Genomic DNA, 27954 nt, shown 5'->3' with positions numbered 1-27954 from the left:
AATGCCGGACTTCAGGCAATGCGGAAGACACCTCTTTCTCTCTCCCGACGCGCACTGCGTGGCCGGTTCCCACGGAGGCGGTGTCTGAAGCGCCAAGCGGCGAAAGAGAGAAACGGGAGGGGAGCTCCGGGAGAAGAGCGTGGAGCGGGTGCGGGGCGGAGCTTGGTCCGCTTCGGGTCGTCGGTGCCTTCGGTCGAGTCGAGTCGTCGGCGTCCGTTTTCTATCCTACCTCACGAGGTCGGTGGGGGGGAGCGGGCGCTACTCGCCTTGCTGAGCCGTTCGCCCACCTGGGAAAGATGCCTCTCTTTACCAGCAACCCCTTCGATCAGGATGTGGGTAAGTGGGTGAGGGAGGCCCACCTGTCGTCACGCCAGCCTGGGCCCTGTCCAGAGCGGTCCTCCTCCTGGACACTTCCCTCCCCCTCCCCCACCCCCCCCGCCTTCTGTCCTCACGATGTCGTCATCCGGGTCTTTGTGAGGCTCTGCTTCATCCCCCCCACCCCCTCCTCACAATGGGACCGTTTCTTCTCCCTTCCTCGGAAGAATGCCCTGGCTTGGATTTTGCCTCGGGGACTGGAGCAAAGCGGGGTTGAGTCCCCTTAATTAGGCCAGCCTTCTTTAAAACCCACCTTTCCCTGACACGGTGCCCTTCAGAATCATTAACTTCAGCCCCCTTCATCCCCCCGTTCGGGGGTCTTCGGAAGTGGGGAAAGCTAAAAACATGAAGGAACATCGAGAAAGTTCCCTTTTATCTTTTATTTTCTACCCCAAACCGTGCATAAGCGCACCAGCGTGCTTACCGTCCCTGTCCTAATGTTCCCTTTATTTATATTCATTTTATGTATTCAATTCATGCTTATGAATTGAATACATATATATATATATTATGTATATATTATATACATATAATATATACTTACACATATATTATCTAATACGTATTTGACAAATAAGTGTTGTTAACTTGTTTTCGGTCTTGCTGTAACGCCCAACACCCCCCCCCCCCAAGTTGAGAGTGATTCCAAATTAACCACGTTTACAAAATAAACCATTCTCCCAAAATAATAGCTCCAGTAATTAATTTTAGTGCCATATACCACATGGGATTTTGATTTGTCTGGTCTTCGGTTTAGAAACATTAAATCATGGAAATGTAGTACCTACTGTACTTTTGACAATTTTTAAATAATACTGTTTCCCTGAAAAATAAGACCCTGTCTTATATTTTTTTTGAACCCTGAAATAAGCACTTAGCCTTATTGCTATGCGCTCAAAAGCCTGATTGGGCTTATTATCAGGGGATGTCTTATTTGGGGGAAAACAGGGTATTCTCTTGAGCTTTTTAACTATCTTTTCAGGAACTTTTTAAGTTGATACAACCTCAGCATCATGCTTGAGTATTATTCGATATTAGTAGTTTTCCGTTTTATTGGCTTACTGGCTTTTTCTGTTGTAAACAAATATGAGGAAAGCCTTATAATAATGAAATAGCTATTCTTATGTAGACTTTCATCTCTATGATTGGAAGTAGCTTTTAACCTGAAATATATGAGGAACACTCCTATACCAACATTAAATCATTGCATATTATAACCAAAATGATATTTATCATTTTCATATTTTATTAGTGCCTTTGGTGTAAGAATTTATACAGTGCAACTGTATTGTTATTCTGAAAAATTGATTTGATTATTTGCAGTGAATTATTAAATAACTCCTCTTTTTCCAAGAGAAAGAAGTGAACTGAGAGTGCAGAGGTTAAGACAGAGTAGGCAATCTAGTCTTTTGAGTCAACATATTATCCTTGGTCAACATTGCCAAAATATCTCAAGAGATTGATTTGGAAATACAAATCAAAGCTTCCATACAAAGCTTAATACTAAGAATCTTCAAATTTAAAGTTATATGATATGTAGACAAATGGAAATGCAGACTACTGTAATTTGTCACCAACAAAGCATGAAGGATATTCAACAAATATGAAATAAAGTTAATTCTTTTTATAACTTCATTAGTTGCAGTCATCAGTGATTCATAGGAACTTGTGACATGTTTGTCACAAGGTTGCATTAGTTAATATGCAGTAAACAAACAATATATGAATGGAAAATGCTTCATTTGTATTAAAGTCTAGAGAAATTCAAGGATGACTTCTCGGAGTGACACAATGAATGTTTTGACAAGCCCTGCCTTGTTTTATCAAGCTGGTAGAGAAGCAATTCGTTAATAGATCATATTCTCCTATCTACATTTTACTTTCCTGTCATGTTTTTTTAACAGAATGTAGGAACAGGCTTTTGTTTGTAAGCTTTTCAAATCACCTCCCTATACCTTCCTCCAATAATGAGCTGTTTAAATATTTGAAATTTCAAGATTTGAAATTAAGGCATAGAATAAGAAAAAAAGGAGATATAACTAAATCTATACTTTTAATTATATCTCTTGACATCTCTCTATTTTTGCAAAAGATAATTACCACATTTATATACCTTACCACATCTATATACTGCTTCATAAACTGTCTTTTGTTCTTTAAACATCTCACTTTCTTTTGAGAAGCTAATTAATTCTATCCAACCATGATTTTTCTGTTTTTCCCCTTCCTCTCAAGCCTTTTACTTTTCCTGAATATATCATTTGCTATTCAATGCTCATTCATTCTGTCAATTTGAGTAGATCACTTAGGTCTTTCTTATTGGTCATTCAGTTTTGTGGTTTATTCACATTCATTCAGCATCCATTCATTTTTTTTATTGTATCCACCACACATATATCTCAAGTCACCCATTCCCACCTCATACAACTTTTATGTTTCTTCTGGCATAACAGTTTCTTATTTTCATACAACATAATGTGCAGAAGCACACAGCTTAGTTCCGTGATGGCTTCCGATATATGACTTAGTTCTGTGATGGCGAACCTATGGCACATGTGCCACATGTGGCACGTGGAGCCATATCTGTGAGCACGCGAGCGTTTCCTTAGCTCAGGTCCAGCACACTTCCGGAAGTTGGGAAACAGGCTGTTTCTGGCCTCCAGAGGGCCTCTGAGGGGTGGGGAAGGTTGTTTTCACCCTCCCCAGGCTCCTAGAAAGGCTCTAGAGCCTAGGGAGAGCAAAAAACGGGCCTTCTGGTCCCATCAGAAGTTGGGAAACAGGCCGTTTCTGGCCTCCAGAGGGCCTCGGGGAAGGGGGGAGGCCATTTTCGGCCTCCACAGGCTCCAAGAAAGCCTTTGGAGCCTGGGGAGGACGAAAAACGGGCCTACTGGGCCCACTGTGCCATTGCATGCCAAAAGCAGGGGGAGCACGGGGGGAGGTCATGCATGGGGGGCAGGGCATGACCCCCCGTGCTCCCCCCGCTTTTGGCACGTGATGGCAAAAAAGTTCGCCATCACTGACTTAGTTGAATAAACTATTCCTAGTAACAAACCACATACTGCTTTTTTACTGGAATTTCCACATCTTTAAATTTCTCCATCAACTTTCCCATCTTTCATGAAATGTTTTGTTTCATGAAACAAAAGCCCAACCACCAGCCCATGGACTGGTCCATGACCTGTACTGGACCATGATCTCTTAGGTTTCGGGTCACACATGGGCCAGACGAACAAGCAAAGCTTCATCTGCGCATGTGCGGGATTGAGGTGGTGTGCAACACCCCCTTCCCCTAATCTATGGAAGACAGTTTTTCTTCTGTAACTGGTCCCTGGTGCTGGAAAGGTTGGGACTGCTGAAGGTACACATTTTTATTTTTTATTTTTTATTTTTTTGCCATTTCTGTACAGGTAGTTCTTGACTTACAACCACCAATTGCGCCCAACATTTCTGTTGCAAAATAAGACATTTGTTAAATGAGTTTTGCCTCATTTTATGAATTTTCTTTCCACAGTTGTTAAGTGAATCACTGAAGTTTTTAAGTTAGTAACACACTTGTTAAGACTTTCCCATTGACTTTGCTTGTCAGAAGGTCACAGAATATGCTCATGTGACCCCAAGACATGGCAACTATTGTAAATATGAGTCAATTTCCAAGCATCTGAATTTTGATCATGTGATCATGATGCTGCAATGATCGATCGTAAGTATGAAAAATGATCATGTCACTTTCTTCAATTGCGTTGTAACTTTGAATGGTCACTAAATGAAGCTGAGGATTTAAGTTGAGGACTACCTGTATAATATGAAAATAACTATGATTTTTACATTCATAGCTCACATAACTTGTCTTTTAATAAGGGAATAATAATGACATTCTTCATCAGTTAGGATGGAGTATTCACACATGCATAAATAAGCAAACCATAGCTATACTTTAATATTTTTCCTGCTACCAAGTTTACAGTTGCAGCCATATTATTTTACAGGGTTCTTACAGCATTAAAGTATTTTAAAATGAAGGACATAAATAGTTTTGATTGTAATGTAGCAAGACTTTTCTTGAAAATCCATTCTATTTCTTTCTGTCTCTCAGTATCCTTTACTTATAAGATAGTGACTAAATACTATTCAGTCTACAAGTCTTTTATATCTTATATATCAATCGTAACAAACTAAAAATTGAAAAGATACTAACTAGCAGTGGCATATAGAAGATGTACATTATGTACATCTGTGCATTTGATTTAATTACTTTAATGCTGACTGATTATGTATTATGGCTTTACATATTTATTTATATCCCTCTTTTATTATTTTTATAATTAACTCAAGATGGTGAACATATACAACTCACCATCTCCTCTTTTCCTCACAACAACAACCCTGTGAAGCAAGTTGGGTTGAGAGAAAGTAAAGGAATTCCCGAAGGTTACGCAATTGGGTTTCATGGCGAAGGGAGGATTTGAACTCATGGTCTATTGCTTTCTAGCCTGGTGCCTTAACCACTAGACTAAAGTGGCGCTCTACATATCCTACTAAGTTGCATACTTCCTTATGCTTAGGCACCATTGTGAATAGCTGGATTCATATCATTGATTACCATACTTAGGTTAATTAAGGTTCTGTGTTTCTTGTGCCTGTAAAGCTATAATAATTTATATTTTAATTAAGAGTAGCATGAAAATATAATATTCTGCAAGTTAATTTAAGATCTTTTAAGACACATGTTGTTTCTTTTTTGATGTTTTAAATATTTTTGTATGGTTAGCTGACTGTAAGAAAAAATCATTTTAGAAAGGAATAGATATTTGTATGCATTATAATTCATAAAATCTGTCTTGAAAAATCAGAGATTCTCCAAGATTATAGGGAGAAGATCCCACTCCTACTCCTTTGTGTTTATTGCTATGAATTTTTATTTTAATATTTTTGTCCCTGTTTTTATAGAACTGTATGCTATACAGAGTTGCTTGACAGTTTGATAGGCTGGCATATACATTTAATAAATAAAACAAATTAGCATATGGAACAGCAATGGTAAAATCATGCTAATTATAGAAGCATAATGATATTAGATATTCAGTTGGGCAATTATATTTTGTGTGTATCTACCCTGTTTCCCCCCAAATAAGACATCCCCTGATAATAAGCCCAATCGGGCTTTTGAGCGCATGGCAATAAGGCAAAGTGCTTATTTCAGGGTTCAAAAAATATAAGACAGGGTGTTGTTTTCGGGGAAACATGGTATGTGCACCTCTGATTAAGTGTTGATTCCTGTCTACTGCCTGGGCTAATCCCTGCAGTTTTCTTGGGAAGATTTTTGGAGGTGATTTGCCATTGCCTTCTTCCTAGACCTGAGAGAAAGTATTGGCTCAAGAGCATCCAACTGTCTGTGCCTAAAACAAGATTAGAACTCACAGTCTCCTGGTTTTTATTCTGATACCTTGAATCACTACACCAAACTGACTCTATCAAATCTATTTTACAAATAAAACCTTAGTTAGTATAATGTGTTTGATCCATTATTGCGAAAGTTTTTTCAGTATATACTGGTAATTTGAATTATATTTTGCACATGCAATTCCCTGGCGCAGATAAGTTCTAAATTTTAAGTTTTAATGTAGCATCTTTACTTAGGTTTTGGTAATGTGAAATGGTATGCAATCTCCCTACTTGGACAAGTATTTACAAAATAGAAATGTAGAATAAAAATCAAACATAAATATTTTTTAGAAGGTGTGTTGTATTATGGGGATGATTGGCAAGCTCAGCATGACATGTAAGCTTAAATTGTCAGGTTTTGGATTTAGACTGTATAATTAAGCATGATTACAACAGATGGCAAAGACAGCTGTGGCAAGAACTACAGAGCACTCACAACTATTGCCACATATTTCCCATTATTTCTGTGAACTAAAGACCCACTTTTTGTATTGTTCCTAGCTTAGACTTAGAAGTCAGAAATCATGAATAATTCTAAATTATGTTTAAAAGCAAATATAGAGCATGCAATGAGAAACAAATTATTATTACTGGCTTGTAAGATATACAGTAATAGCTGTAGCATAAATGTGTTAACTTGATGAAGCAATGTGTTAATGTTTTCAGTAATGAAATTCTGCTGTTAAATATGTTCATATTACAAGTATATCTTAAAATAGTAAAAAAAAAGGCTATGCCTGCTTAAAAGAAAACTTTATCATCTTTTAACAATAGAATGTCTTATATCCACTTAAAACTTACGGTACGTAATTCAGCACAAATTTTGGTACTAAATTTTTACTCATACTTCACTTCTCTTTTTGTTAAGAGAAAGCAACGAGTGAAATGAATACTGCTGAAGACTGGGGACTCATCTTAGATATCTGTGATAAAGTTGGACAATCACGGACTGGGTAAGTATTATCTTGTTTGAATTAATTTGGCAATATTTGAAATGAAGAGCCTAGAAGTCTAAAATGTGTAAGGCACCTCTTGGGGCAAACATAAAATTATATGTGGTAATGCTCAGGTTTGCAAATTATTTATAGTTTTAGCTTTTTTTTGCAGAAGGATAGGAAATTTAAGAATGCATTTAGCAGAATTGTGTGTGGCTAATAATATAATATTTTATTAAGGCCTGCATTAGGTAGCCCATAATTGTATCTTTTATTTATTACAATATTCATGTACTCTTCAAATTGCAGTTGATCTTGTAAATAAGATGAATTATTAGTTGTTATTTTCAAATTAAGCATTTCTGAAGTACTGACTGATCTCTTAAGAGCTGAATTCTAAGAGTTGGCATCTAATTATCATAATCAAAACACTGAAGTGATTGAATAGTTTGGTATTGTTTTTTCTGGTGGGCTGCTAAAATATTTTTACCTGATGTATAAAATTGTATCAAATAAAATAAAATTACTTTTAATTACTTTTTACTTATAAAATTCTGTTTTTATAAAAATACCCAATCCTCTTAATAATTTTGGAAATCAGAAATCAGATTAAAAATAAAATAGTTTATTTTAATATTTTAATAGAATTGTTTGGTATGTAAGTGTTCTAATTTGTTCTTGTACGGTAATTATTAAATATTGCTTATGTAGCACTATATTTTCCTCAGTTTTTTATTTTGATTAATTTCATGAACAAACACTTTGGACACAAACATAAACCAATTTCATTCATTTAGTTTGCCTTAATGAATTTGTATGTTTTAATTTGTGTCAAAAATGTAACACGGTGTTAATTTCCTTGTTCTTGAATTTGTTTGAAACAAGAAGTTTAACACTATTTATTTGAAAAAAAAATTCTATGAATAAGGAAACTTTTAGAAGCACTGTGTAATATGGAGTGTCATATTTAAGGCTTAGAAATTTAAAAGTTTCATTTAGCAGGGTAAAGACTCAGATCTGAAATTATTACTTGAATTTTATTTTCTAACTGCAGGCTATCATTCTGTATAATAATAGAATTATTTGTTGACATTATTTTAATTTAGCCTGAGATTATGTCTTCTTGATTTCTATGAATTGATATAAACTTTTAGATTATTGAAATGTACATACAGTATTTGTTCCAGTATGATAGCCATAGTTAGTGTTATTTTTGAAATGTTAAATAAAAAAAGTAATACAATAGCTTTTAATGTGTGTTGTTTTTAAAATAGGTTAAAGGGCTAGAAGAATATGAAAAGCACTTTAAAATTATGAACAAATAGTTCTAGATGGAAAAAAAAAAGGACTTTCTGGAAGCATATCATTTATATAAAAATAACTTTCTAAGTCTTGTACTAAGTACATGGCTTAGGCCCGGGATATTTGGGGGACCATCTGCAGCCAGCAACAGCTTCCCATTGCCCGGTGCGTTCCCACAGAGAGGGCCTTCTCAGGGTGCCGTTGGCCAGACAGGGTCGGCTGGCGACCCCCAGGGGGAGGGCTTTCTCTGTGGGTGCACCTACCCTTTGGAATCAACTGCCCCTGGAGCTCCGGGTGGCCCCCGACCTCCGCTCTTTCCGCTGCAACCTCAAAACATGGCTGTTTCATTTGGCCGGCCTGGACTGATGGGGTTTTAATTCTAATTTAATTTTAACTTGTTAGTCTTAATTGTACTTTTAACTGTTAAATTATGAGATTTGGATTTAATTTTTTAACTTTTTATTAGATGTTTCTTAACTGTTGTGAGCCGCCCTGAGTCCGGCTGGAGATAGGGCAGCATATAAATCTCATTAATAAATAAATAAATAATAATAAATAAACCAACACTTGGAAAACAAAGGTTGTCATATAATTTAGTATATATATCTTGATACATTTATCTTTTGTGACTGCTTGATGGATTATTTACAATGCTTTTCTGTAACATTATTGTAGTTATTACTACAAGGCTGTAATATCAAGCATTTGTTGATATGCTGTATATTATTTCTGCTTAAAGATTCTCTTGTGTTAGTCAGTATGATTCAATGTTGTTATGATGATTCAATGTTGTTATGCCCTTTAATTACATTCAGACCTACTGAGTCCCTGAACTAAGCAAAATTAAAATTCAGCTTTTCAAATAAGACTTTTAAATTATGTGCAATTGAATTATTTGTTTAATTAAATAAATAAGTTTCAATTAACTAGTAGAAAAGCAGAATGAAATTATTGTCATCAAATAACAAAATAAATTTGAACTAATATATTGTATTATATGCCTTATTCGCTAATACTATCTTAAAATATATGGCTGTAATGATAAATATTCATTTTATTACATGCCTTCCTTCATTTTTCATATAAAATAAGAACATAATTATTTTACCATTGTTTTTTCTTCTAATTATTTTTGTAGAAAATATAATGGAGACTACTGCCTGGAATATGACAAGATTGCAGTTCCATAGAGTGTGAAATGATCATATTATTTGGCTTATATTTTATAATTAGGAATGCCAGAATGATGCAGCAATTTACAAAACATAGAGACCACCAAATAAAGATAACCCATATGCAGTATAATTAAACTATAGTTCCCTTCTGCTAAATATTGATACTTGATGAAAAATACTGCATTTTTATATCATTATTAGATTTTGATTATACCTGTGTGTATTTATATGTATATGAACATAGCTAATATTTCTGTCTCCTATTTTTTCCACAATAACAGCCTTGTGAAGTGGGTTAGGCTGAGAGAGAGAGCTATTGGTTCAAAGTCATCCAGCCAGCTTTCATGCTTAAAGGAGGACTAGAACTCACAAACTCTAGGTTTCAGTATCTACACCAAAGTGATACTACATGTTAACATAATCTCAGTTCTTTATTTGCTTACACTTAACAGTGTAAGCAAATAAACTTTACACTTTGCTGGACTAAAGTTATAATTGTCTAACCTAATATACCTGGGAAATTCCAGGATGTGGCTACCCTGAATCTTTTCTTCCTCCCTCATTTTGTTCAGGATGGAACAGTCTTTTGCCCCTTCTCTAAAATGTGCTGTCACTTCTTTGGGAAGCTGCAGTGTTACTGCAGACAACCCCTCTCCCTTTTAGCTGTATATTCCATCAGACTACCCTGAATATACAAAGTAGAAATCTGTACAGGGAGTACTTGGTTTATGACTGATTGAAATTACAGGGCTGCTGAAAAAAGTGGACTTCTAACCCATGCCCAAAGTTATGACAGTTGCAACACCTTTAAGATCATGTGATCAAAATCCAGGCACTTGCACTTACAGCTGCAAGGGTGCTTCAATTCTCCTACCTTCCTATCTCCCACCCTGCTTCCCTGCTCTTTTGGCTGCCTTGCACAGAAACACTCGGCAGCACAGTGGATGGGACTGAAGAGGAAGCCCAGGACCTTCAGCAGCTTCCACTGTCCCATGCCTCTAATTCATCCTTATTGTTGCCACTGTCTCTGAGAAATGCTGCCTCAAGCCTCAGACTACAGTTAGCCACCATAATACAATAATGCCAGTTGTCCTGACGTCTTGCATTCCACAAGCCTGCTGTATCCACTGACTTTTGTGGTCTTTCTCCCGCTGCTGACAAAGCATATCCAGTCTTATCCTATAGTATGCAAGGCTGGTCATTCCGGGCCTTTTTTCCAAGACACTTGCACTATTCATTATGATGTATTTGTTAGGTCTACATTTTCTCATATTCACTCAAGTTAAATATCTCTTGGACAGAATTTTGAGATGTTGCTTGGGATTCGTTTGAATCTTGAATTTCAGGTGAAGCAGATTATTTGGATTCCTTCAAATCTGGATTCAGAACCAAAACAACATTGCTTTCTGGTAGATGGGCTGTGTTGGGATCTAGCTGGTGGGAAAATAACGCCATTCATCCAGACATCTCTCAGCAGCTTTTGATATTGACAGCAATGCTATCGTATTGGACCACCTGTAGGGGTTGGGAGTGGGAGAAACGTTTCTGCAGTGGTTCACTTCTACCTTAATAATGGCAATTCCAGTCAGCAGTGGTAGAAAAAAAGCAGTTCTATTACTGAGTGCTCCTGTCTGTGTTGCAACAGGACTCTGTTTCTCCTCACTACAAATCAGCACCTATAAGACATTTGGAAGAAGTCATGTGTTGTTTTAGGGTGAGGTATCAACTGTGTACTGATGGTATTCAATTGAACATCTACTACTTTAGGTTATGCTGCAGATGCTGTTGAAGTGTTAATCCAATATATATATATATAATGGTATGTAAGAATGACCTTGGGAGATAGGAGAAAGGGCCATAAACTTGACAATGGTCAGACAAGCGGCGGCTAAATCAGCAGAAAGAATGTGGGTATAGGAAATCGCTCCGAAAGGACTCTCCCTAGTTTTTTGGATTGTAAGGTGAGGGAAGGGAAGGAGAGATTTACTTTCAGACTTGGGAAGATTCTGTTAATGTAATGTTACAATAAATTTAGAATTAGTAGCCACAGTGCTGGAGTGGTTAGAGTGCAGTATTGTAGGTTACTTCCGCTGCCTGCTGGCTGACTGTAAATTGGCAGTCCAAATCTCACCAGGCTCAAGGTTGACTCAGCCTTCCATCCTTTTGAGGTGGGTAAAATGAGGACCCAGTTGTTGGGGGCAATAGGCTGACTCTGTAAACCGCTTAGAGTGGACTGTAAAGCACTATAAAGTGGTATATAAGTCTAAGTGCTATGCTATTAATAGTACTTATGGGTATGCTTTTTGTCTGGATTACCTTGCAAATTCGACAGTGTGAAGTTGTGAGGTCTAGATGGATAGAAACAAACTCCCAGCAAGAGGTAATTGGTGTTTGTCTTAAAACACCTGGCTTCAAGTCTGTTGGCTTTGGATGGAATCACTTTTCTCCTGCAGGGGAAGGTCCACCCAGAACTTGTCTCTTTCTGGAATGTCAGGTGGGAGTCACGGCCAGGATGTCATTTGATGAGCTAAGGCTGGTTGGGCCATTTGGTTCTTTACCTAGGCTGGGATATTTTTGGCAACAATAAATTATAAATTTATCACCATCCACTTAGGTGACTGTACACGTGATTAGTTTGAAAATAACACAGTTGATGCAGAATACAGCAGGGGTGCTGATGGGTAAGAACTACTATGCAAGCATAACAGCTTTTTCCCGTTCGTTACATTGGCTGCCAATTATCTCCTGAGTCCAAGTCAGAGAGCTATTTTTAACCTAGGTATAAAGTCCTCTAATGCCTTTACTTCAGAGTATCTTAGGAATTGTCTCCTTCAGGCTGTAGCAGCCTTTGTCAATAGATTTTAAAAATACGTATTTTATTTCTTCAGGCCTAAGGACTGTCTTCGTTCTATTATGAAGAGGGTGAACCATAAGGATCCTCATGTTGCTATGCAGGCATTGACAGTACGTGGCTTTTTATTTTTCAAGCAAATTTTAAAATAAATTTATATAGTTAAATACTTAATCTTGATTTTTCCTTCTTCTCTTTAGCTTCTTGGAGCATGTGTCTCAAATTGTGGTAAAATATTTCATTTGGAAGTATGTTCAAGAGATTTTGCAAGTGAAGTAAGCAATGTGCTAAATAAGGTAATATAGTTTAAAACTGGTTATACAGCTGTCAGTTTAGAAGAATCATAGTATAAAAGATAGATATGCTTCATCATGAATAATATATATAAGGATAGATAACTATATGATTACCATAGGAATGCTGTCTTTCAATGAAAATAAAATAATCAGCATTTTTATGTTGAAGCAAGCACTAATTCACAACAGTTAATGCCGTGATAAATGAATTGGTCCTTAAAGTGCTTATATGCTTTTGTTAAATTATAATAGATAATTGGGAAGGGATAATTGGGAAGGTTGGGAAGGGAAGACAGAAAAAAGTCCTCCAATGTTTTCATTGTAGGTATCAGAAGTCTCAGTGTATACATAACTGTATTGATCAGAATACATTTCCAAGGAAATGATGTTCATGTTGTCTCTACTCTTACTAATTGAATGCAGTGCTTAAACAGAATTTTGTGATAATAAAAATCAATCATTAAAGTTTATGAAACTTCTAAATGAACGGGGTTTTTTTTGAGTCCCACATGGAAGCCTGAAAAAACACAGTTTTTAAGAATAGCCAAGAAGTTTCTATGTTTGCATGAGGTTCAAAGTACATTTTCAGAAACATTTTTAATAAAATGGTTTTGTATCCTCTGAATGCTATTAGAAATTAGTCCATTTGTCCAGTGATATCAGTCTGAAAAATTAAGGCTGAGTCTGATGATCTTACAGTAAATACTTTATCCTTTTCACAGGGTCATCCAAAAGTCTGTGAAAAGTTAAAAGCACTCATGGTAGAATGGACAGATGAATTCAAGAATGATCCTCAACTCAGTCTAATATCTGCTATGATAAAAAACCTTAAGGAACAGGGTGTCATGTTTCCAGTTATTGGTTCACAGGTAAAGTGGTAATAACTAACTATCCTTACAAACTGTTCTTTTTTCCATTTCTACTCCTTCTGTACTTCTAGTACATTTCTACATAATACTTCAATTATAACCTTTTGTTCTTTAAACTACATTTTTCTCTTTTTTTGGCCTTCATTGGTTCCATCAATCTTTATTTATTTTATTTTTATTCCACCTTTACTCTTTTTATAAATAACTCAAGGAGGTGAACATACCTAATACTTTTTCTTCCTCCTGTTTTCCCCTGGTGGATTTGGCTGAGAGAGAGTGTCTGGTCCATAATCACCCAGATTTTTTTTTTAAATACCAAAAAAATTTTTTTTAAAAAAAAAATACCAAAATCTAACTATGATTTCCTTGGTCTTCGTCTTTCTCTTGCACAATTCACTCTTCCTTTATATGAAAGGAATGAAATTTAATTCTCTCTGTAGAACTGGTTCACTTCAACATATTCTTTCATATTATTCACTCACTTGGTATTCAATTCATATTTGTTCAGCATTTATTTATTCTTCACCCTATCCTCATTTATCATACACATTTCTCAAGTTAACAGCTCACGCCATATTGATTTTCTGTCTAGGGCAAGCAACTTGGTTTCTAATACATTGATTTTCAGATCCTCCAGTTCATAATACAAATTGCCTAATGTTCAGATGCTAATCATTTGAATTCCCAATCACTGAAGAAAGAATTAACAAGTCTTAACTTGACATTTTCTAATCCGCTAACAAAATTTACCACTGCTTGTGCTTTTGCAAGCAGTAACACTTGCCATTGTTACTATATTCAGGACTATTGATCTTAAAACTGATCCTGTGCCAGAAGCTGTCAGTTATGTAGCCTGAATGGTGAAGAAGCATGTCTAGTGAAGCCTAAATAACCACCAGCACTCATGAACTCTTCCCTAACTTTAAAAGATTGCATGCCTGACCTGTTATAGCAACTATAGACTAATTTTTTCCTGACCTCAACAAAGAAATCAGTGGAGTGAACATAATGAAGTATCATATTCATATCCGTAGGTGATATTTTTATAATGAGAAAGATACTTAAGTGCAAAAAGATTCTGCTTTTTAATTAATGAACAAGTTACAGTTATGTAGTTCATATAGATTATATTTTAGGTGTTACATATTTAGCGAATGTCAAAGAGATACACCAAGTTCTGTCAATTCCTGTCATGCATACATACCCATGAATTTAGACTGAAACTTAAGTAGTTTTCTTTCTGAGTGGGTATTTGCAGAATTGTGTTTTTTAGAACAGTATGCTCCCTTCATAGACCATTGATCTATTTGACTTTTCAAAGCCAATTGGAAATACTTTAAAGAAAACAATGGGACCATTTTTAATAGATTGAATATATTGCAGTGATTCTTTTAAATTTATATAAGTGTTGTTCCTCTATGTTTTGATCAGGCTGCAGAACAAGCAAAAGCAAGCCCAGCTCTAGTAGCCAAAGATCCTGGAACAGTAGCAAATAAGAAAGAAGAAGAGGATTTAGCTAAAGGTTGGTTTAAATGCAGAATATTAAAGAATATTAAATGCAGACACGAGAATCAGTTCATGAACTTTATCTGTTTTAGTAGGCATAATTGTGTATCTTCAGTATAAGTTGTGCTGGGCTTATTTAAATGAATATTTCAATTTTTTTTTACTTTTAAGGATATATTATGCAAATAAGCACACAACTGAAATGGCATAAATTTAATGAGAATTTCTTTTCTTTGTTTTTTTTTTACTTCACAGCTATTGAATTATCACTGAAAGAACAAAGACAACAGCAAACTCCACTTTCCACTCTTTATCCAAACACTACAACTCTCTCAACAAATCACAAACATGAGGGGCGAAATGTTCGAGCAATTTATGATTTTGAAGCTGCTGAAGATAATGAATTAACATTTAAAGCTGGAGAACTTATCACTGTCCTTGATGACAGGTAAAAGGAGTGTCTCTTGAAAATACAGAATAGTTAAATACTTTGGTACATATTTGTTATTTTCAGTTATCATGGCATTTTGATGCTGTCTAGTTCAGTAGGACTGTGGCCTATGTTTTAATGATCTTCAGACTTTTTAACATTTTATATTCTTTTGATTGACATGAATGAGATGCTTACCTGTTAGACATAATTCTAGTAGCCTAGTATTACTAATTTGTTTTTTCAATCTTTGTGCTTTTTTTTAATTAAAGGATCCACTGAAATGAAAAGTCTTTAAATGTCGTGGCTGAATACAGATATGCCACTTCCAGAAAAGAAGGAAAACCATTAGTACTATATGTGAATACAATTGTTTGTTTAATTTGTTTGTTTAATGTGGATTTCAAAAGGCTGATGATGATCCTTGCATTTAAATGACCACATTACAATTTCGTCTTTAGACCCGTCCTGCCTGAATATATTGAGGTTGGGAAGTGGTGGGGCAGAGCTGCATTTGTGATCTGTTTTTATTCCAATTTGAGCTCTCCAGACAAATGTCTGAATGGGGCTGGTCGTTCAGAGCTTCAGAAAGTATGGTTTTGTAAGATGTTATGCCATAGCCTCTGGTTCACACATAGCACTTAGCCATTTGTTTGGGATGTTAGTGATATGCAAACACAGTCTTCAGTTTACATTTAAATCAGGTAACTGTGGCTTATTCAGTTAGTACCTTCTGGAAGTGCATCTGTTTTGGAGCATCAGCATTATTGAACAGATTCTTTTACGTGGCTTAATTTTGGAATTAAAAAATAGTTGGGGGTGTATGGGCAGAATGAATTCATTTATTGTCATCTGAGAAATCTAAGGCAATAGCATACAACCATTTCCTTTTGCAATGTAATTGCTGTAGTGGCTTACTATTGAGTTGCATGCCCGTTCCCCAACTGTTTGGTCACTATAATAAAGCATGGCCTCTCTTATGAAATTCTTGTGCAGCATTCTTTTGCTGTATCAGAAAAACAGTATTTCCATGAAGATTCTTGGGAGTGAAATCAATATGTTGTCTTGGAAACAGTAATCATATTCAGCAGGTTTGTATATCCATAATCTTTTCAAAAAGTGACGGACATTGTTTAGAAAAGACATTAGATGGAAGCAGCAATGAAAGGTCTACAGAAAGATCTACAGCAGCAATGAAAGACCTAAAGTCTAAACGCATTCTAAAACATCAATAAGAATGCATAAAATATTTTACTATAATGCAGTGAGTATATGTGACAGGATACTAAAAATAAAACCTGAGTTATAGAAACAGAAAAGACTAATTTTAATTAATAAAAATAAAATGGATAGAAAATACAAGTTCTATCTATTAATGTTAGACTATTAAGTAAAAATATAGAAATATATTTTTCTATTTATAGAAATATAAATACACATAGAACATAAATATATACATATAGTCCAGGGGTCTGTAACCTTAAACTCTCACACAGTAGCCATTTGGATCTGTTTCCCACAGAAAAAACATCGGGAGCCACAAAACCTGGGTGGCCATGGCCAACTTGACATCACTCATTCCCACCCAGTAACATGACTGTCTCTCTCTGGGTCTATCTCTGTCTCTGTGTCCCTCGTATCTCTTTCTCTCCCTCTCTCTCTGTCTCTCTCTTTCATTCCCTCTCTCTCTTTCCCTCCCTCTTTCTGTTTTTCTCTGCCTCTCTCTTTCTCTCTCTCTTTCCTTCCCTCTCTCTTTCTCCCCCCTCTCTCTTTCTCTCCCTCTTCCTTTCTCTCTCTTTCCCCCCTCTTTCTCTGTCTCTTGTCTCTCTCTCTCCCCCCCCCTTTCCCTCCCCCTCTCTCTTTCCCTCCCCCCTCTCTTTCTCTCTCTCTCCCCCCCCCCTCTCTCTGTCTCCCCGGGGGGGGAGGTATCTTTGAACTGGTGCTGGGTAGTGGGAATATAGTGTCCGGAGACCAACGAACCCAGGAGCAGCTTGCTGACAATCAGCTGGTTGGCTGAGAGCTGAAGACCAGCTGGCTGGTGGTGAGGTGGGATATCACAACAACGGTGGCTCTGTAGGAAAAGCAACTGACATCCTGGAGGTGAGAGTGAGCCACCGCCGCTGCTCTCCTAGTAAAAGTCATGGACTCCAGAAGGAAGGGATCCTATCTCCCCCATTATGAAAAAATTCACTGTGCTGCGCAAGATGCTGCGAGAGCAGCAGGCAGGTCATGGAGGTAGCAACAGCAAATGCACCACGACAAAGGCGGAGTGCTGTTTCGGCAAGAGCAGGGGCACTTCGCTCCCGCACTAAGGCTCCTGCCATTGCCACCACCATGACAGGGTGACAGCTCTTTCCTCCCTCTGCTGTGTCAGGGAGCCACAGCAGAGGGATGAAAGATCTGCATGCGGCTCTGGAGCCGCGGGTTGTCGACACCCAATATAGTCCTTCAGTTACAACCATTCGTTTAATGATGGTTTGGAATTACAGAAGTGCTGAAAAAAGCGACTTAAACCTTTCCTTAAAGTTACGACCTTCACACCCCTGTGGTCATGTGATCACAATTTGGGTGTTTGGCAACTGACTCCCAATCAATGACATTGCAATATCCTGTAGTCAATTGATTGTGACTTGTGACCCAACTATCTTCCAAAAAACAACATTAATGGGGGAAACCCTTCATTTAGAGAGTTTTCACCACTCAGTCATCATGCTGGTCATATATACATTCATACATGCATGCATACATACATAACATGCCTATAATAGATAAGATATAATAGGAGCTAAAATCTGGACATAGTGTTAAGTGATATTTAAAGAGTACAGTAGTTTCCTATGTAGAATAATAGAAATGAAAAAAATGCTGGTTATGTTAAGGCTTTGGTCTTATAGCAAGGCATAAATTAAGTTGTCCACAGGCCTACAGAAAAACTGAATTCAGTATTTTTTTGAATCCTTTCAAAGTGAAGAATAGAATTTTGCAGCAGTAATATATTTGAAATGGTAAAATATCTTTGGTGATGTATTTTATTCTATTTATTATTTTCATTTCAGCAAATACAGCTTAATGCTTGCATTGCCTGAATAGGAATTCCGTTACTAGATAAAACAGTTGTAAAGAATGATGTTATGTGACTGTGCTTCTTAGGGATGACACTTCTGGTTGCCATTGTTAAGCAAATTATCAATCATTGTTAAGTGCACTGTACTATGGTCACCATTTGTAATCTCCTGCCTCCTTTTCCAGTAATTTTGCTTGCGAGCTGGCAGTGAAAGTTTCAAATGGCAATCATGATCTCAGGGCACTACAGTGTTGTAATTGTGAGGTGGTCACCGAGCATCTGGGTCACAATCATGTAACCATGGGGACACAGCAATGGCTGAAATTTTGGGAACCAATCTTAAGTACTGCTCTTTCAATGATATAAATTTTAATGGTCTCTGAATGAGTGGTTATTAAACAAGGATCACCAGTACTGTAATGGCCAAATGCATTATTTTAAGCAAGAACACAAGCACAAACATTTTAGCTCTAATAAATCTAATAAAGCTTGCCACTTGATTGAAAATTGTTTTGGATTATGGTTCCGTCTTAATTATTTAGAAAAAAATATTAGCTCAATATTATCTAATATGAATGTAAACAGAAATGAAGTCTATTCAATTTCCAGTTTATTTATTTATTTTATTTAAATCAAGGTATTCCAGTACCCAAGTTCTTGATAATTTATCTCTTCTTAAAACTGATTGAAATTCAGTTTGGGTTTTTTAAAGTCACTTTCTTATATATCTGCATAAAGCAGTGTTTTCATCCTAGTGCTGTCCAATTTAATTTTGAGCAACTAATCTAAGAAAGCTAATGCAATTTGGTATTATAAAAGGGTGCTAATCTAGAACATTAATTTAAATAATTTTTTAAAAGTTTGAAATCATAATCCAAAGAAGATATTTTTAATTTTTATGACAGCAATTAATTTGTAATATAGTAAAATTCCCTGTCAGCAAAAAATATCAGGCAATGACCAAATACTTAAATTTAGATGTTTAAATTGTTTATTTACATTATATGTAAATTATGTAAAATTTATTACACCCCATAAATCGAACTTCAGAAGCTCTTAACTTTAACTAATACCATGTTTTTCTTCCTTTGTAAAATCAAGGTTTTACTGAAATAATGACTTTTATTAGGAGAAAGCCGCTTTTTAAAGATTCTTTGTGTTCCATATTCCTTAATCCTCTGAATAGTTGCTCTTTATCTTATTAGTTTCATATGAATTATTCATTTCTTAATAAACCTACAGATAAGTAGATAAGAGGGTGTATTTAATTTAGTGGCTTCAAGAATTAATGAAGGATGCTGTCCAAAGTATTTTGGTGAGTAGAAATAGAATACAACTTGTCACTGCTCGACCCTTTGTTTTTCCATTCTAAGTAATTATTTTCTTCATCATTCATAGTGATACAAACTGGTGGAAAGGTGAAACTCATCAAGGGACAGGATTATTTCCGTCCAATTTTGTAACCGCTGATCTTACTGCTGAACCAGAAATGAGTAAGTAGCACAGTGAGAGGAAAGCCATGGATAGATGGTGCAAGAATAAGAAAAAGGCTAAATCATTCCCTTCAAAAAGGATTTTACTGCTATAGAAAATATATTTCTTTATATTAAAAGTCCCTTAGTTTTAGATTCTATTTCTTTATTTTACTCTGTGTTCTTCTATCCTAGTCTCTATCCAATTCTAATTCATTGGTCCTATATTCTAATTAATATCTTCTAATCTATTTTCTATTTTAACTTAATCTGGGATACTTTTTTTTAGCTTTCAACATCCCCATAATCCTTCCCCACCTCTGTTTGCAATTACTTATGTGGCCTAATAGCTCGGTACTGGGAGTGGGTGGTGGGTGGGGAGGGAGGAAGGGCTGGCATCCTGCCTGCTTTTTCCATGCTTTGTGAAAGCTGCAGTGCTATCAGAGATTTAGTGTTGCTGTGATTTAAAGTCAGGACTCTCTTTTCCTGATTTATTTGCCTAGCCAGAATATACCGTAGCTTTCTGGAATTTCATATTTCTGATTCTGTCTACTTCTCACTTTTCATTGCTGTGTTGCATGATTGCCAGAACTAGTTACAACACTACTGGCATTATGGTTTTTGCTGTTGGTGATACTGTACATGTTGGTTACTTGCTGGGTCTTGCTGACCAGCTGTTCCTATGGGGAAAGGCTGGGATCTTCCCTTTGCTGAGCTGAGTTCTGTTCCTTCAGCTCTTTCCAGGGCTTCTTTTTTTCTCATGAATTCCTTCTTTTTTGCCATTAGTGCCACAGTTTCTTTTCAGACACCTTTAAAAATAGAGCCTGTTAAATAAAGGAAGGGCACGCAAGTCAGTAAAGGGAGAACAGCGGCACAAACAGCTTTTTTTGCTGTGCATCTTTCCTCTCACACTATTAAAACGCACAAGCTTAATTGTGACATTTCTGACTTTCCCCACTTTTGCTGTGACGAAGCCAGATTGTTTGCAGGCAGCCTTGACTGTTACTAACTGAGTCATTCGCTTTGCTACTGACAAATCCTTTCACAGTTCCCATTAACCATGTGAGAAAGTCTTTTATCTCCTAGCATATTTATTCCTTTTAGAAAATAGCAGTCAGAGAAGAATGAAGCTATGATGTCAGTGCTGAACTAAACTAACACACATAATGGAACTACAGAATGGTCTGACATCAGTTCTTGGGAATTTTTTAGAACTAATCAGAAAAGCATTAGTGTGTAAGCACCTTATGAGCAATGAAAAATTACCAGAAGTCAGTATGTGTTTGTCAAAAACAAGTATTTGCCAGGTTTGTAGCTTTCATAGAAGATTATGGAAATGCTGAAGACATATCTTTATTTCAGCAAATCATTTCACATAGTACCTCATTATATTCTGATTAGGCAACTAATAAAATGGAGCTGGATCGGATGACAATTATGTGGACATAAGTAACTCACTTGAAAATTATATTCAGTTCACCAAATCAAATTGGAGTGGAGGCTGGGATGCTGTATACTGATTTCTTTTTGCCCTTCTGATTTCCTCCTCTGTGTCCTTTCAGCCCCTGAAATTGCTATTCTTCCTAACTGGCAGCCATCTGCCAGCAGATCTAAAACTCATGGTAATATTTTGGCTGCTGGTGGGAAGTTACTGGACATTTGAAATGCAGTAGGACTCTAGATTAACCACTGATGTAAACTTATTTTCCATTGTAAACTTTTGTCACGTGGTTCAGTATTCTTTCATTTTTTTGTTTCTGCAGTGAAATCTGAAAAGAAAACGGTACAGTTTAGTGATGAAATTCAAGTTGAAACAATTGAACCAGAACCTGAACCAATGTATATTGATGAAGTATGTACAAAATCCAGCCATCTGTAAAGAATACATGAAGTACTGTCTTTTGATTTCAGAATTGGCTGAGTGCTCTCAATAGATGAAAGTACTAAAAAAAAAAAACCTCAGCCAAAATTTCTTCTATTTTAAACATATTAAGTTATCCCAATAGCTTTTGTTTTCCCCCTATTTTCCCCTTAGTAGCATCTTCCTTGCTCTTTAATTAAAACATTAATAAATATATGTGCTGGGAAGAAAATAAAATAGAAACTAATAATTAGAGTTGTGCATGCTTCAAAAATTATTTTGAAGAAATGGTTCAGAATTCGCACCAGCACAGCACTTCTCAACTTCTCGCTCATTCAGCTCTTTTTAGGCTTTCTCAGCTCAGTGTGACTCTTAAAACAACACAATAGAAACTGAAAAGAGACCTGAATAATGGGAAGTACACAAATTCTTCCCTGAATCTTTTCTTGTTTGAGTGCAAAGATTTAATATTTTACCTCATCCATTGGCTCATACTCAATTATTACTTCTATGGTCTACTGCCTATTCCTATATGTAGATATATTTATGGAATGGCAAACAAGTCAAATATTTATCAAAAGTCAATCGTTGTTCTTTTATTTGTATTTTTATTGTATTATAAGTTACCCAGAGTTGTTTTGGATCGTGAAATGGATAGCATATAAACAAATAAGCAAATAAATATCTGTTTTCATAAACATTACATAAAATGATTTAAACATTTTAAGGTCCAGTTTCTTGTTTCATTCCAGTAGTTACCTTTTATACCAAAAGATTTGTAAAATGCATGATTTAGAATAATTTAATGAATTTGTGCCACATTATATTTGTGCATTTCACTACTCCCTTGCTTCATTTTATTTGCTATTCAATCACTAGGTGGTGGTGTTGCTATAGTTAATGACTACCAGTAGCAATCAGGTTTCTATTCTATTGCTTCTTAAAGATTTCTAAAATAGCTTATATATGTTGAAATGCTCTATTTATATTAATGATAGTGTAATTGGAAATTATTCATAGTATTGTGAATTCTTTATATTTCTGTAAGTCACCCAGAGTCACTGAGAGTGAGTGGATGGCATTCATATTTATCTACCTACCTACCTACCTACCTACCTACCTACATACATACATACATACATACATATGAAATGTTATTTTATTTTTGACTGGTTAATTTGTTGAGGTTATCAAGTAATATATTTAAAATTATATTTATAGTTGTAGAACAATTGTATAAAATTTAATTTGACCAGTATTTCTTTAACTCGGTGATACTTATTAATTTTTTTACATGAATATATTAAAATGTATGGTGTCAGTTTATACAATTTGCTTTCTAGAAAGGATATTGTAGAACTTCCTAGTTCATATAAACATATGTTTCATTGAAAGAAATGTGGTGTGAAAATATAACTGTATTATTAAACCTACTTGCAACTAGCTTGATAATACTTGTACTGCTCTCTCTTAAAAGTGAATATTTGACTATTTGGCATATAATTTAATGTCATTGAAGAAAATAGTACTATATAATCCATGAGAACCAGTTGGTATAATGGCTAAGATGCCTGGCCAGAACCTAGAAGACTGAGAGTTCTAGTTCTACCTTGGCACAAAGCCAGCTGGATGATCTTGGGAAGCCCATAGTCTCCAGGAATAAAGAGTACTGTAACTTGAAAGCGTACCCCCTTCCCCCCCCCAAAAAAAATCCCTGATAACTCATATATAGAAACAATGTATTTATTTCTGCATGTTGCAATGAGGTTTGATCTTCTGGGTTTTTTAAAGTCAACAGGATCTCCATGCCACATGACAAACCTTTTTGCATTTAAATGGACTTTTAAAATTAAATTCTAATCTCTCAGGGCAATTGAGGGTAGAAGAAAAGGATTCCATTTTGAAGAAAAGAAAAAAAATCAAGTATAGTCAAGTTGTTGCACACACACCTCATGCTGTTACAAATAAAGAATTTTATGTCATGTTCTAGGATAAAATGGACCAGCTGTTGCAAATGTTGCAAAGTGCAGATCCAGCAGATGACGAGCCAGACCTTCCAGAGCTGGTCCATCTTGAAAGTAAGCTTCCAAATGCTACATAACAATGTCACACAACAGACCTTCTACCTAAAAACCACTTCAAAAATTGTGCTAAGCTAAACTACCCCTACCATTTCTGCAAAACTAGCTTTCTTTAACAGTCTTTTTAAATCTTTTTATTTGTTTATTAATTCAGTGAAAGAAACAGTGCTTAGTTCTGTTGTCTAATAACATCATTTATCTACAGCACTTGTTTATTTGTTTGAGATGTTATAGAATAAGGAATCTGGAAGTAATACAATGTTAACGTTTATAACAGCTGGAGCAAATAAAGCATATTAATATCTCTATTTCTAGCAATGTGCCATCAAATGGGACCTCTCATTGATGAAAAACTAGAAGATATTGACCGGTAAGAATAGCAGTAAGCTTAGTATCTTACAGTAGGGATTGGCAGCCTTTTTATCCAAAGACATCACATAACATTGGAGGGGGACAGGGAAAAAAACTACAACGTTTTGAGGCTATATCACAGCCATGGGCAACACTGGTTTTCAGAAAAATTTTTTGGCAGGTTTATAACTAGTTGGTCTATTTTAGAGTTTATACCACAGTTTACATTCCTACACAATATTTTTTTTTAAATGATATGTGTTAATGTTATTTAGCTTTTTTAATAGTAGCCATTGTTTCCATTTTCCCATTTGAGAAGGCATACAGTTGGCTACTTGAGAATCAGGCCACATATTCACTACTTTCGATGGTCAACTTTTTTTTTTAAGGTATTTTCATCCTGTGACTATTTCCTTGCAATTCTTTACTTGTTTAAGAAGGTTGGAAGGGTTTTGCTTGCTATTACGTAGCAAAAGAGTTGTATCTGCTGCGAACTCCATAGGGCTTCAGGAAGTGTATCCAGCTAGTAAACGTTCAGTTCCATCCAGTTGCCCCAACTCTACCCCGAATTAAGAGATTACAGGGTCTTAAAAAGAGAGTTAGGAGGCAAGAGGGTTGTCCTTCTGTAAAAGCCTATTACTAGTAGCTTTGTGCTTCTACTTTGGACTTGCAATGGAATAATTTTTATTTCTTATTAACTGATAAGCTGTTAACAAATAACTCATGATGCAATCTTGTATTTAAAAAATATTACTTATTTTTATTTGTTTCACCCAGGAAGCACTCAGAACTTTCGGAACTCAATGTAAAAGTGATGGAAGCCCTCTCATTATATACTAAGTTGATGAATGAAGACCCAATGTACTCCATGTATTCAAAATTACAAAACCCTCAATACTACATGACTCAATCTAATGTTTCTAACTCTCAGGTATGCACCTGAATGTTTTAAAAACCTGTAGAGATATTGTCCTATTTTGAGCCAAATCATTATAAAGTTGTTAACATATATTAGTCATAAATATTCAGTGCTATTCAGAATGTGGGAGGTTTGTGTTGTACATTTTTTGAAAATTAATGGGAAATTATATCTTAACAAAATATAATGATGAGACTATATCATCTATCCAGAGTTATGAAGTCAAATTTATTATACCCCAATTTTACTGTATAGGACCAAAATACCAGTACATAGTAAATTACATTAATCTTGGAAAGAAATGATTGCTTGATGGATGGATTATGTACCATCCAGTTGGTATTGATTTGTAATGACTACCTACAGATTTTATCCATGATAGTCTCCCCCTAATTTAGTCCTTCAGGTGTGCACTGACCAGCACTAATTGAGTCCACATGGAGAGAAATGACTTCAAGTTTAACGATTTGTGAGAGATGGGTGTACTAATATTCTTGGATGTGAGGAAATGTACTGTCATATAATAGACATTATGAAAAGATGTTAGTGAGCCTGGATTCTTTTTCTTAAGCTGCAATTGAATATTGCTATGTCTTTTGTTTGGGAGGTAGGTTAAATTAATAAGCATAAATTGGCAATGAATTAGCTTATTGTTGTGATTTCTTTCTTCCTATTTGATGTTTTTTAGGTTTATCAAGGACAGCCTCAAAGCAATGCTTATTTGGTGGGAGGAAATACACAGATGAGTCACGTGCAAGGCTACAGCCTTCCATCTGATCAACTTCCATCTCTTAATCAAGGCACAGTTCCTCCAGTAGCAAGTCCCGGGTTAGCTAGCCAGCCAGTCCAGGCACCTTACACAAAGTAATTGAAAAAAAATAATCTAAGTTTTAATTTAAACTAAACTAGCCAGTCTTAAAGTAAAAATTGACAAGAAACTTTCAGCATCCAACTGTGTTCAATTATTCATCTCAAAAATCTGATTTTAATGTATTTGATTTGTTCTTCATTTTAAAAGAATATGGATAAAATCAGAATAAAAACACTAATTGTAATAGAGTTCCATAATTTAGTTTTATTGTTTAGGATTACTCAGGAATGAGCCTCATTTTTAGTGTTAATTTAATAAGAAATTTTTAAGATGGTTTGAAACACTATTTTGGGAGAAAAAGCTATAACATTCCTGTTTGTTGTAGTCAAAAGACTGCAGGCATCTTAGAAATAATAGGTATCTTCTAGATCTCTGGGTGACTTTTCTTTTCTTACCTGAAGTCCTTTGATAAAGGTGCCTTTTTGAAGATAAATTACAGGTTACCATAATTTGAGAAGCTCTTCCAGTATAAAAAATTGAATGGATTTTATAGAGTAGTATGTGAATAAGATCCATGAAAACTTGATATGTCCTCCAATGGTATTTAGTAATAATTCTTACTGAATATTAATAAATTATGTCACATAACTTAACTAGCTTTCTGAGAGGTCAGTTTGGATTCTCTTTTAAATTGTATTCTATTTCAAGAATAAAAACAGTGAAAGAAGTTAAGGCAAGACAGTAGTTTAGAAAATAGAAGAATATCAAAAGACAAATGTGCTAGTTTATCCCAGCCTAAATAGGTACAGTTAAGAGATTATTCATGTAAACCAAGAACTGTTGAAACAGTTTTGTGTTCCCTGAAGAAACTGGTTTAAAAGACTGGGCTGGAAAGATTTGACTAAATGCTTTCATGTTTCTATTTCAAGTACTTTTTCTTAACTATTTATTCACTGAAGTTGGAAAAGAAGCTCAAATTTGTTGTGTATATATGTTTATAGAAGAATTTGATTACTTTGTCAACCTTGTTTTGCATCCTTTTGTTTATCTTTCTTCCTTTCCTATCTCTATTTCTAGCACGATGGTTGGTTCTGTTCCAGGAAATACTTACTCCAGCCAAGCTGCAGTCTACAGCCCAACCCCTGCAGCTACTGATGCTACTTCTTATCAAAATTCTGGAACTCTGTCTCAGGTGCCAGGTTATAATTTAGTCACCTCAACTCTTCCCCAGCCTCCAGGAAACCAACCACCACAACAGCCTCCATCATCACAGAAGGCATTACTATAGGATATAGGACTTTGGATTCCTAATCTACTCTAACCTCTGTGGAAGGCAGTTTACAAAGTTATGAGTTTATTTCTTTAATATCTTAAATATGGGTTATCCTTGGCTTAATAAGAATCTCTCTTGGTGAAGAAGTATGATGATTCTATTTGCACTGACTTTTCAGATTTTTGTTTTACCTTTGGAAAGGGAATTAAAATATTTAGAATATTTAATTCCTTTAAAATGCCTAAACATTGGTACAAAGTTATTTATGTCTGCTGAAATTGTTGAGTTTGTGAAGATCCAACTCAGCAAATTGTTGTGGCATATATGTAATGTACATACAATATGTTTGTGTTAGTGATTGTTCTGAATTACTATAGTGATCACGTGAATATAAAAATGTGTTAAAATTTACATTATTGTTTTATTAATCGTGAACCATGGTCATAGATGGACCATGTTCATGGATTTTATAAGAATGTTTGCTTTAACCCATATACTGTATGTCAAATATTTACAGGTTGTGGATATGTTATTGAACCTGAACTGCTTGGTTTTCATTAATAATACACTGAATGCAATTGTGTTGTTTTCTGCCTTCCTGTAGCCTGTGGATGCTATGAAATGACTATCTACCAAAGTAGGCTAGAATTTCAGACACTCTTCATTCAGAAAATGTTTTATGGTTATCAGTAATGGTTTCAAAACAATAAGTGGCAGGCTGCTAAATTTATGGAACCATGAAACAACTGTTTTATCTTTACTGTTTAAATGATATGACTTACATTTTCATGCTAGTTTTATGTAACCTGCTGAGTGGGACACTTTGGATGTGAATGAATGACATTTCTAAACTGGAATAATGAAAACACTACATTTATTAAAGTCTTGTTAAAGGCTGCCATCATTGCCATTTTTCTTGACTGTGTGTTTTGTAAAAAAAA

At 35.5% G+C, this 27954-nt stretch overlaps 1 protein-coding gene across 1 annotated transcript; it reads left to right on the top strand.

Annotated features, from left to right (window-relative positions):
• On the top strand, positions 1 to 27910 carry STAM (signal transducing adaptor molecule). Its single transcript, XM_034402404.3, has 14 exons — positions 1 to 336; positions 6686 to 6770; positions 12118 to 12193; positions 12281 to 12376; positions 13099 to 13245; positions 14677 to 14767; positions 15007 to 15199; positions 19644 to 19738; positions 21481 to 21569; positions 23569 to 23656; positions 23975 to 24029; positions 24788 to 24941; positions 25618 to 25793; positions 26818 to 27910. Exons 1-14 carry the CDS (start codon positions 297 to 299, stop codon positions 27026 to 27028), a joined length of 1596 nt encoding a protein of 531 aa, XP_034258295.1. The 5' UTR covers positions 1 to 296; the 3' UTR covers positions 27029 to 27910.
• The last annotated feature ends 44 nt before the right edge of the window (positions 27911 to 27954 follow it).

Source organism: Pantherophis guttatus, chromosome 4 (genome assembly GCF_059756535.1).
Source record: "Pantherophis guttatus breed Tessera chromosome 4, ASM5975653v1, whole genome shotgun sequence".
In the NCBI taxonomy this organism is placed as follows: Eukaryota; Metazoa; Chordata; class Lepidosauria; order Squamata; family Colubridae; genus Pantherophis; species Pantherophis guttatus.
The sequence above is the reverse complement of the archived record's forward strand: the minus strand, read 5'-3'. Positions and strand labels throughout refer to the sequence as shown.